Source organism: Rhodamnia argentea, chromosome 2 (assembly GCF_020921035.1).
Source record: "Rhodamnia argentea isolate NSW1041297 chromosome 2, ASM2092103v1, whole genome shotgun sequence".
NCBI lineage: Eukaryota > Viridiplantae > Streptophyta > Magnoliopsida > Myrtales > Myrtaceae > Rhodamnia > Rhodamnia argentea.
Genome location: NC_063151.1, coordinates 8,069,249 through 8,081,425, shown reverse-complemented (window position 1 = coordinate 8,081,425; position 12,177 = coordinate 8,069,249). Strand labels below are relative to the sequence as shown.

The following is a 12,177-nucleotide window of genomic DNA, read 5'->3' as shown; positions in this document are numbered from 1 at the left end:
CCCCCCCCCCCCCTTTATGGTCGTGTTTTTTTTAGCCGGGGGGTTGTGGGGGGTTTTTTGGTGGGTGGGTGGGGGGGGGGGGGGGGGGTTCTCCCCGGGTCTCTCCCCCCCTCCTCCTTGGGGGGGGTTCCCCCCCCCCCACAAAAAAAAAAAAAACATTCCAGCTTGAATACTCTTTTACCGTTTGAGAGTTTATAATTGTTGTATTGAGTGACAGAATGTCTTCTTGTAATCTTGATTGCCTCAAGCAATCAATGTATCAACTCGAATAAACAATTGCCAATTGTAGATTCTGTTTTTGAACCTCATAACCCAATTAAATTGTATCTTCTAGGAAAATTTGTCAAAAAAGCCCTAAACCTATTGCACATTGCCAATTCAGTCATAAACCTTTTAATTTTGTCAATTTAGTCCTAAACCTTTTGTATTTATTCCAATTCAGCTCTAAAGCTTTTGTATTTGTGTCAATTCAATCCTTCTGACCAATCGTGACTAGTCGCTAACGACTGAAGGAAGAAGGAGAAAAAAAAAAAGGAGGAATAAAACATTTGACAAAAAATATTAAAATATCATTAAAAATTACCATGTCGGTGCCGATCAATTTACACGTCTGCGCCGGCCGGCCAAGGTTGGCCGAGTGGACTGAATTGGCACAAATGCAAAATATTTATAACTGAATTGACACAAATACAAAATGTTTATGATTGAATTGAATAAAATTAAAAGATTTATGATTGAATTGACAAAAGTACGATAATTTTAGGACTTTTTTTGATAATTTTCCGGTATCTTTTGGAGTTACTATTTGTTTAGAAAACGCTAGCTTGCTTATGGCAAAGATAAGGAAACCTTTGCTGAGATTGAGATTATCTGGTTATAAAGTCTGAAAAGAACTTTTTAATTTAGTTGCCACTACGACAAAAAAAAAAAGATAGTTGCCACAACACGTGAGACTTCGGGAAAATTTTCTATAGAGAGCACAGATGGGTGCGACATTTCTATCTTGAATCGCCTTACTAAGTCTTAGCACTCAAGAAAGGAAATTCTGGGAAGAGTGTTTAGTGAAAAGCGCTTAAAGAACATTTTACATTTTACTAGCGGCATAAATTTTTGCCGGATGACCACCACGTGTGTGGCACGTGCCGTTTTTTGTGCTATGGGCAGAGGCCTAATTTCCCCAATTACACCCTAATTCCCAAACTCTCTAAGCTAAACCGTAATCTCCGAATTTACTAAATCTCACTTTTTACTCTCATTTGCTCGGAGATCCACATTTGCAAAAGCAACATAAAACCGACGATGCTCCAAGACGACGAGCCCCTTCATTCTCATTTTGTTCAAACAGATTGGGGTCGGTGAAAATGGGGAAGAATCAGGAGGATATTCCCTGTACGCAGGCCATGTGTTTGATATTTCATCTTCAAAGCCAAACATTTTAGAATGTTTACATATTAAATCGCACACTCAATTTAAGTTTTTAGAATGATTGACAAAGATTCCATAAAATCTCACGTGCTATTATCACGGTCCGGGTAGATCGATGTACCAACGATGTATCTCGATCGAGGATGGACCGCGACACCGACAACCGACCATGCGATGACGCATTCCCCAAGCCAATCCATGGTCGGCCACAAGGATCAATCTCGATCGATCCTATTCAACCGGCCGATCGATGTACCAACGATGCTGAGTTGACGGAGGATCGATCGGCGGATCGACCCGTGGACGATACAAACTTGATGGGCGCTCGATACAAAGTTGAAAAATCCTTAAGGGAACTCGACTTCAAATAACTGCATTGTCCTAGATTACATTGTGTTAGAAAAAATTCTAAATAAGAGCTTGAAGCCGACCTTGTTTCAAACAAGGACATAAAATTTTCATCATTTTCTCAGATAAGGGAATAAAGTGGATTTTATTTCAAACAATGGTCCGAAGTAGCCATGTCAATCTAAAAAAGGGCCAGCCTCACTAGCCGATTAGTAGCATTTTAGTCATTTAATTTTTTTATTTTTATTTTTGTCTTTCTTTTTTCATTTTTTTTCTTTCTTTTTAGTGGTGGCCGGTCTCGGGCAATGGCCAGCCACCACCGTGCCCGGAGAAGGCCGGGCAAGGCCTCCCTCGAAAGCCACGAGGCCAGCCCTCACCGGTCATGCTCAAGGTCGGCTCTCGCGCAGGGCTTGATTCTTTGCTAACTCCATCCAATTTATCTACCATAAAATGTTCATGTGATTCTTTTTACTATTCTATCTCTCCTACGTGAAATCATATGTGGCACTACGTCGTTGTGATTTGAATCCTAATTTTTACACAAAATTTTAGTTGAATTACGTAATAAAAAATTAAAAAAACCATAGAAAAGACAAATTCAAAAAAATAAAAAATGGTAAAATTTGAAGAAAAAAATAGATTAAAAAAAAGCCAGGCTGGAGGGCATCCCTCCCACCTTTTTTTTTAATTTAAAAAATTATTTTTTATTTTTAATTTAATTTAATAAAAAATTAGGTTAAAATTATCTTCGGACGAAAATGTCCTTGATCGGTAGGAATATATAGCCGGCTGGCAAGGTCAAGCCCTTATTTGAAATAGCCATGATTACTTCAGTTTCTAATTTGAGAAAATGAGGAAATTTCGAGCTCTTATTTGAAAATTTCTCCATTGTATTATGACTTAAACTTGGATATGTTGTTGCCACAATTATAGCGAAAAATGCACAACATCCTAAACCTTATATATGAAATGCAGTTGACTTCTAAATCTTTCAATTTGTTCAATCAAGTTCTATTTTACTAAAGAAATGCTGTAAAAAAATTAAAACGTAGTGCGAAAAGTGCACCTTAGAAATATCATTATAGGCAATTTTTTTTTTTGTGAAGCTCGAAAATTTTAGGTACTGCTAATAAAAAAGACTTCATTACTCCTTTTGAGAAATTTTAGGGCTTAATTGAATCAATTGAAAGGTATAGGACTTAGATTGCATTTCTCATGCAAGGTTTATGACTTTCTATGGTTTTTCCCTACGATTATACGTAGCATGAAAAATTACTAAACCTATATATCTTATATTTATAGTTGAAGAGTTAAAAGGAACTTAAGGGTAGACCTGTCAAACGGGTGGGTCGGATGGAAAATGGGCCAACCCAATGATCCGACACAAGTAAAATGATTTAACCCATTTTGACTCATTTCTATTCAATACAAGTTTAATGACCCAAACCGACCCAAATCATACTCAACTTAGACTCGACCCGACCAAACCCATATTGCTAAAATACTTTCATATTTAATACAATTTAGGAAAACTTGTTTCTTATAAATTTCAAAAACAATATGTTTCTAAAACATGTATACAACAAACCATTACACGTCATGTGCCATTATTCGCGCCATGAATCTAGACATTTTCGCCTGAAGTCATCCTAACTCTTTTTCCAAATATCCCTAATTGAACCCTGATCTCAAAAATCTTTAAACCGAACTCTAGTCACCAAGTTTCCTTATCATTCTGGGCCTAATTCCCTTTTTAGGGAATTAATGAAGTCTTTTTTAGCAGTGCAATCGAAAAAAAGTAGTAATGAAGTCCTTTTGAATCTTTAAACCAAACTCTAGGCACCAAGTTTCCCTATTATTCTGACGAACGTTTGATTAAGGATGTAATGTGGTCCCGTTCTGGAACATCGGATTCATCAGTGACAGAAAGTCTGAGACTTTCTTGCAAAGGTTCATTAATAAAAGTGAAGCCATGGTGGTTCTTTGTCCCCGTTTTCAGAAAAGAGAAATATTTGAAATAGCTAAATATTAGTGGGACCCAATTGAATATGTTCTCAGAAGAACCTAGGTACATTGGAAGTAGAGGGATCCAAGGATACCCATCAAACGCTTCCCATGAACAGGAAACTTGTTCTTTCCCAATCGAATTGCGGTTAGGCTAGACATAGTTGCAGAGAGCTGATATCATAACATTGCTTAGATCCACAGCTTCTTTTTTCTCTGGCGAAATACGAAGCCGGTACCTGAACAATATCACGGGTTCACATCAATCCAAGAACCATCACCGTTTCTTAAAACCATACTTCTTGCGTTCGTAGAAGAGATCGGTTTTTGCGCTTCCTAGATTGACGATTTTCGGACACCCATCCCTGTCCTTCTCTTGCTGCGTGCACTCTTTGCAGTAGTAAGCATCAGAGATTCCCACTCCCCCGCAGATGACACAGCGGCCCTGAAAAGAACCATAGTTGCACTCGTCGCACACGCGTACCAGCGTGCATGGCCGGACGTAGGAATCGCAAACGACACACTTCCCATCACATTTCTCGCAGAGTCGTCCAATGGCAATTCCCGGCTGTTTCCTGCACATGATCAAATCAGGATGATGCTTGGCCATGTTCCCTGCAACGATCCTCTAGCTAGCTGCAAAACACAGACGGTAGGAAGCTGCAGATATCAGAGCCATGCAAAGTTATACTTCCTCATCATTGAACATATAATCAGTAATCAGTTGAGTACAGCAGAATTGTGCCAGAAAAAGGACGCAATAACAATGATTCACTACAAAATGAACAGGCTACCATAGAAAAGGACAAAAAAGCAAATTTAAACTAATTTGATCATTCGACAATTTATACTTAAACATATATAAAAGTCAAGATCCAGTTCAAACTGAAACAGATTTGCCAGTTGAACCAGAAAAACACCTACTTCAGCTGGTTTTTGACCTCCAATTGTATAGCGTATTAAACCAGACCAGTGGCCAAATCAGTCTAATATGCCAAATCCATTTTTGGAATAGTGCCAAAATTAACATACTAAAGGTTTTGTTTGAACTTCTAGATCTTGATGTGGACAGAATAAGCATTAAGAGAAGTAATCCCACAAATTTTCAAGAGGTTGTCTTCAAACTCATGGGATGTGCTATCTGAATCGTTTTGTCTTCCCCACATAGCTTTTGGCAATCAGAAGGTATCCAGACTCTAGTTGGTTTAGTGACCATCAACTGTTTTGCAAAAGGTGAGAATGCCAGATAGAAACTAGGTGAAACAACATAATGCAAACTAAGCTAGACAACAAAAATGAGGTTCTTTCTTATTTCTGCAATGAATGCCATTAAAAAAAAAAACACATCATTAAAATGAAATTAACAGAATCTTCAGTTATGTGGACACAACTGTTCCCCTACAACCCTCCATCCTCCCAATAGAAAAAGAAAGACAAAGCCACAATGCCGCGAAAAAATTGTAGTTGCCAAATGTAAACTGATTCAATCATGTGAAATGGACTAAACAGATATGCAACGTAAATTCATTTGACATTAAAGTGACAGAACATGGAGACTAGATAAGTCTTTCCCTCAAGGGACGACAACAGGGAGGAGGTGAAGCTAGGCCGTGACCACCCTTGCCCCATGCCCCTATTAGTTTTATTGTGACCTGGATTCGGCATTGTAGAGGGGACCGATTCATCCATAAAGACTAAAGGCAAGTAAAATGCAAGAATGCTTTGCAACAGAAAAGATGAACACTTTATGGAGTGTCTTGAGTCACCAAGCTCTAGAAATCAAACAAGCAAAATCTTCAGACCTATGACCAAAAAAAGAAAAGAAAAAAAGAAAATGTAACGCATACAGCTCTCCCTTCTAATGGTTCAACTTTCTCTGCACTAAGTTTTGCCTGAAGGGCAAACTGTTCCATATCCAGAAAGAGGTTATTATAATTCCCAGCAAGAGCTGTAGAAAGACAAGGTGAGAGATGCAAGCAGAAAGAACAAGAGAGGAATGGACCAGAACAGCAGTAGAAAACCAAAAGGAGCTTGAAAAAATTTGAGATAGAGACCCGTGTGAACTATCAATAGCTATTTCCAATGAAGAGCAGTTGTTATCTCGTGAGGCAGATTAATCTTATTATGTTGGAACAATGGTGAAAAGTGCAACGAGCTCAAAGAACACAAACCTAGACGTTACAACCTATTTTGCACCAACACGACATGGGACACCCGACATGGCACAACAAGGGACACGTGACACGACACGCCGACACATGAATTCTAAAAAAATAGAGAATTCCGACAGGTTAATACACATTTATTATATGTATATTTTTATATATACATGATAAATTATCATATTTATGATTTCACCAAAATCACCTGAAATAGATAATTGTAGAAGTCAAATATAGTGATATATCATCCAATTTCATATGGCAAGCTGATATCAAGCAATGACAGACAGTTTGGTGATTTAAAACTAGCAGAAATCACAAACAAATCAATATGTCTGTGCGTTCTTGAGTCAAGAACCACAACAAAGCCCATAGTAATTACACAAGCAAGAAATGAAACAATCACGACACACATGGCATTGGCCCAAACACAACAAATAAACCCTTTTGCCCGAAAGATTCTGCCCTGTTGGTTGTCGATCAATAGGACCAACCAGTCCACTTTGCCCCTTCAACTCACTCAACCCACAAAATACCCAGAACCGCTAAAGAACTCCACTTAGTTTCCTTTACCTACTTCGCTAAAAATCAACAGAGCTCCTTCGCACAAGTTCGTCGGGTTGAGGTGATCGAGTCGGCACATTTTCAGAATATTGCTCGGAGCTCTCCTCAGTTGTCAGTTCGCGGGGTACTAAACGAAACAGGGAGCACCTTCTTTCCTTTACTGCCATCTTTTGAAGGCCTTTTCGGCTTGCAAGGTTTGATCTCGGAGGTGGCAGTCCTCGAGGCAGATTCACAGGAATCTCAAGGGTAAAGGAGAGTCACCACGACAAATCTAAAGCTGGCCAAGAGGCGACCGGGGAGGCGACTCGGATGAGGAGAGCGAGGATACTAACCTTGAGGTAAAGTGAGCGAGAGAGGCGGCGAGGCAACAGGAGGGACCTCGGGCGAGGCGGCGGCGAGGCTATGTCGAGGCGTCGTCGTTGTGTGATAGCAGAGAGCTGAGAGCGAGAGAATATGGGAGCGACAGAGAGCAAGGGGGAAGAAGGGAACGCGACGGAGATCAGGGGAGATTTTGGCTTTCGCCCCTAAAAGACTGTAACTTCCCCAAATTACCCCTGGGACACGCGAGTCCCAGCGTGTCCAGTTGTTGACGGCGTGTCGAAAAATTGTTTTTGCCCTTAAAATACCGATACGCGCCGGACATGCGAAAAATACTCTCACATAAATATCCGTACAACATAAACAGGGACCTAAATGCAAATTTTTTTAAATTTAGGGTTCTCAATTAAATTTTTAGGATTTAAAGTGAGAAACAAGACTAATGGCTATTATTTCATATTTTTCTGGTCACAAATGTTATTTTTTTATATTTTTGAAGCATTTTATAATAAAAAATACCAATAATTTCGAAAAATTCAGAAAAATATATATATTTTATTCAAAATTGATTCTCAAGGCTTGGTCAGGGCTTTCAAAATTGATTTTCAAATTTTGTAAATTTTTTTGGTATTTTCAAATATTTTTCAAAAATAGAATAGATTAAAATAAATAAAATTAATGTCAATGCTAAGAAACATGGATATATAAAAACGTCTTAGCTAAGAAATAAATCGAGCATCTAAATTGTTGCGCAAAGATTTAACTTTTGAATACTTGCGTAGCTCCAAACCGGCCAAATTAGTCGACAAGTTGAAGCCCACGTAACTGCCATCCAAAGACTCTCCTAATCTGCCGCCTAAACTCTGCAACTGCCTCTACACAAACACCATCTTCGTGTTCTCCACAAAGCACTCACTATCTTCCCTCGAAGCTTTGTTCTTCCTCTTGATTTTAAGACAATGGACTGCATCAGGTTTCTCCTCCGATGGAGTCGTGCAACCCCGGACGTCAACGACCACACGTCGTCGGCTGTCCCCCCAAGAAGAGCGGCAAGTGCTCCTCTGTCATTCAGAGCTCCCACGCCCCCTTCTCGTCGAGATTGGCGTGGCCGACGTGTTCTCCGTGCCCATGGGGGGACTTCAACCTCACCCTCCTCGACCACCTGATCGCCGAGCCCGGGCTCAACAACGTCGGGTGCTGCAACGAGCTCAATGCCGGGTACGCCACCGATGGCTAGGTGGAGGCTCACAGCGTCGGCACCTGTGTCGTCACCTTCACGGTCCACGGGCTTAGCATTCTCAACGAGATAGACGGGGGCCTACACCGAGAACCTCCCCATCAACTGCATCGTCGGCGGGCCGAACACGAACGACTACGGCTCCAATAGGATCCTGCACCACACCATTGGAGTGCCGGATTTTAGCCAAAGAGCTGCGGTGCTTCCAGACCGTCACATGCTATCAGGTAACGAGAAAAACATCTGTTCAGATCCTTAACATTCATTCAGCACAATTTCTTACGATCATGTCTTTTCATTTGGGCAAAGGAGGAGGCATTTTGTAGATCTAAACTCAAAATGAGTTGTGGCTGTAACCTACGGCAATTTTCTTGATTAGAAGTTGCAACATGACACCCAAAGAAGTGCATGGTCTTTTATTTTAATAAATGGGAACTACACAGATGAAAATACAAAAGGAAAAAGAAAATATTTTTCTGCATTTCTTTTCTTTGCTCGATCATCATCTGAACATCATTCCATCCCGAAATATCACCAGGCTTTTTCCCTAATACTTCACTGGATCCTTAGGCTCTTCAACCTGGAGCATAAGACAATAGTGAGAAAATATACTGCAAAATATAACGAAACTAAACTCGGCTTCCATTGTTTCGCGAGAAATGAATGGCGATCCACTTTAAACAACTTTTTTTCCTTGATATTGTATGTTTCTTTTAGAAAAATTGGATCTGGTTGATTTTTTTTTCCTTTATCAACAAATTTACGCATGGCTATTTTTGTTAATTATGAAGATATTTGTGATTTATTCATACTTATAAGAAATATAAGTAAATATTTTCAGGATAATGTTTTCAAATCGTTTGTCAATGGCGAAAAAAAAAATGCACCCGCTTCCAAGCAAAATGCAACTTTACATTAGCACCAAGAAAAACTCCTCTGATTCTAATCCACTCTCTACCTTCAATTGCCAATAAAGATTAAAAAAAATTGCCAATAGATAAAACCTGTCACAAGTAATGAAGATATCTAGCTAAAATAATGTCCACGAATTAGACTTCAAAAGCATACATCTATCACTGGATTGAAAAGGAAGAAGACTAAAACCAAAAGAACATCGTATATGACTCAATGTGTGCATTGCAGGTACTAGAAATAACAACTGAGGAATAACCCTGAAAGACATATTCATGTACATACCTTTGCTCTTCGTCCACTAAGGCACTGCACCCCTTGCTGTTTGGTCCTCCGAGTTTCCGATAATTCGGCAAGGGGATCTGCCCTGACTCGATTTGGTTCACATCTTCGACGAGCATCTCGTAGTGCCTCTTCACATCCTCCACGCTCTTGTTCCCGCCGATTGCTCTCGCCAGATTTTGCCAGCGGTCGGGGGCATCCTTGTCGTATACCGCCAGCGCGTTCTCGAACAGCTTGTTCCGCTTCGCCGTCCATGTCGAGCCCGAAGTCATCTCTTATCTCTCCCTTCTTTTTTCTATCTTTTTTCTTGTTTTGGGTGGAAAGAGAGGTATTATGAGTTGAAGCTCTAGTGAAGAAGGGAAAGATGGTGATGCTACCGCAGGTTCATCGCTTCCCTTTATATACTAGTTGTATTGAGAAATATTAGGCTCAAAAGGTCAAAAAAAAAAAAAAAGAGAAAAAGAAAAAATGGGTTGTTATACAGGAATCAAGAAACATCACATCCACTAGAAATTCCAAATCTAAAAAGAGTAAATGAGCAATGAATTTCGAAATAATCAGTCATTTTCTGCATTGGATCTTCACACGCGTCGAGCGACAGCAACCATGCTGAAATTTTTTCCATTTGACAGCTGAGTTGAAACCCTACCGGTTGATTCGCTTCTTCATGGCAAAAAAGGGGGAGCTTCCTTTCGCTAAAACCTACGTGGTTTTTTGCTTAGCTTTTGCAGAGAATAATAATGCTACGTCGTTGGGTTCTGAGGATTAGGTTTGAACTCCTAGAAAATCTCCTTTTTAACCGACAAAAATACGTTCACGACAATCTCGCCCCTCTCTCTCTATCTCTCTGCTCCTTATCTGGAGTTGGGGTTTAGATATAATAACGCGTCCGTTACCGTTAATCAAGGGTCTGTTATCGGGATTCTCGAAGTTAATGCGGATTCATTTTAGTTCTTTAACCGCAACTTGTGCCATTTCTTTAACGTGAGAAAGAACATGCTGCGCGTGATCTTCGTCTCCGAGCCACAGAACTACATCGAACTTTAACTGGATTCAATGGCGGTTTCTCCAATACTTGAACGAAAGCTCGAGCAGGGTTTTCTTGAGGTTTGACCCCCCCTCGAGAGGGTCTTCCTTCTTTGCTAAATCAAGCACGTCACAAAAATTGTAAAACTACGGGTAAAATGAGTAGTAATTTAATCAGATACTCGCATTCTTTACGCAGAGTACATGCATGTACGTAAGTTCAGGGATGGAGCTGGAACCTTTCTCGATGGGATCGATGATGTAAGGATGCGGTCGAAGCCGGTGCAAGCGAAGTGTTAATTACTCGCAGCGGAATAGACATGTTTTAGCCATAGAATCCAAGAGTAGGCACTTTCAATTGGATAAGCATCGACTTATATTTAACTCCTAATGTAGTATTGGGTATCTTCTAATCTGTATCTTATGGAACTTTTAAGAAAAAATACCTTAGATTGATAGAGAATCAGAGGTCTAGGGTCGACCCCATCTCCTAATTGCACATTCATACATTTTGAGGCTCTCTACTATAAAGATAGCATTATCTAAGTACATAGATTCAATTTATATCTAGATGGATAAGGGCTTCCCCCAATAATTGTCACATTGCTTTATATCACCAACTTAAAAGTAGTATTCCAGAAATACTAGAGTTGTGAAAAGCGTAACCTTATGGAGATATATATAACATTTAGATCAAATTTGCATAATATACCTTTTAAACTTGAAGAAAGTATTTAAAGCGAAATATTTGGTAAAATACACATGTCGCACAAAGTGACTGAGGACAATTTTTTTTTTTTGAGATCTCCTAAAAGTAGGAGGCCTATCTTTTCTTTGTATTATGTACAGATGATTTTATTTGACAATCAACCCCGTCAAATTCAAATATAAAAAAATTGTATAAATGTGGTATTAAGGATCTTAATTTTTATTACTCTTAATTGACGTGTCAAGTTCAACCACAAAAAAAAAAAAAAAGTTGACGGGTCAAGTACTAGAAAGTTCTCATACTTAGTTTACTTTTCTACCTGTACAATTTATTAAAGTGATTGTAAAAGTTAGAATGAAATTGAAGAGAACTTGGTCAACCCAATAAATAAAAAAAATTGTGTAATTGATGGCATTGGTTTCTACATAAAGCCTTAAAACTAATTTGTCTGATTTCTTGTGGTTTAAACCTTACTGTATTAATATTTTTCCAACTTTAATAGTACCCTTATATAAAGTGTACTAATATAATATCTTCATTTTAAAAGTTTGTAATTGTTGTTTTCCTTCATTAATTTCATAAAAAATGAATGATTCGAAAAGCATCTTCCTAAAAATGATCGCTTGTAGTAATCGGTGAATATAAAATATTTTTATTATTGACAATAATTCATATCTAAATATTTTCGTGAGCAATGAAAAGATTTTTTTGTTCATTTATTTTTATAAGTGCTAAAAGCGATCATTTTTAGAAATTTTTTTTTAAATCACTCATTTCCTCTAAACAAATGCACCCTACAAAATTGAGAAGGCAAACCATTGCCAAACATCCGGGATGGTTCATACGGTTGAAAAGTTAAAAATCTACTTATCGGAGACTAACGTGAAAAATTGCATGAACTTATCATTGCAATTAACCATTAGTTGATTTTCCCTTTGCACCAGATCTTTTTGGTATGTAAAGGAAACCGTACAAACTTGAGAACACTTGCACCACGTGAACAACGGTGACAATGTCTGAAAAGCCTCGGACTTAGAGCCGGTCCTTCAAAGGCTCAAGGGAAAATAGGGAAGGAATTCCTCGATATGATGGAGGGATCTCTCCATAAGTTCTCTCTGTATTCCTTCTCTCCAAGGACGAAAATTAAGTGAAGGGAACTCAAAGGCCTTTGATAGAGGTAAGTAGATATA

At 38.9% G+C, this 12,177-nt stretch overlaps 2 protein-coding genes across 4 annotated transcripts; both read right to left on the bottom strand.

Annotated features, from left to right (window-relative positions):
- Positions 1 to 4,012: 4,012 nt before the first annotated feature.
- LOC115738574 (PHD finger-like domain-containing protein 5A) lies at positions 4,013 to 6,911 on the bottom strand. Of its 3 annotated transcripts, none has more exons than XM_030671209.2 (2): positions 6,836 to 6,911; positions 4,013 to 4,409 (listed from the first exon to the last, which is right to left on the bottom strand). In XM_030671209.2, the coding sequence occupies exon 2, from the start codon at positions 4,385 to 4,387 to the stop codon at positions 4,055 to 4,057; it is 333 nt and encodes a 110-aa protein (XP_030527069.1). In that variant the 5' UTR covers positions 4,388 to 4,409; positions 6,836 to 6,911; the 3' UTR covers positions 4,013 to 4,054. The 3 variants fall into 3 exon arrangements, with proteins under 3 accessions (XP_030527069.1, XP_048129534.1, XP_030527068.1); XM_048273577.1 differs by having other exon boundaries at positions 4,013 to 4,437; positions 6,836 to 6,894; XM_030671208.2 differs by having other exon boundaries at positions 4,013 to 4,413; positions 6,836 to 6,859.
- A 1,516-nt stretch (positions 6,912 to 8,427) lies between these two features.
- On the bottom strand, positions 8,428 to 9,608 carry LOC115738575 (protein RADIALIS-like 3). Its single transcript, XM_030671210.2, has 2 exons — positions 9,256 to 9,608; positions 8,428 to 8,638 (listed from the first exon to the last, which is right to left on the bottom strand). Exons 1-2 carry the CDS (start codon positions 9,522 to 9,524, stop codon positions 8,614 to 8,616), a joined length of 294 nt encoding a protein of 97 aa, XP_030527070.2. The 5' UTR covers positions 9,525 to 9,608; the 3' UTR covers positions 8,428 to 8,613.
- Positions 9,609 to 12,177: the final 2,569 nt, after the last annotated feature.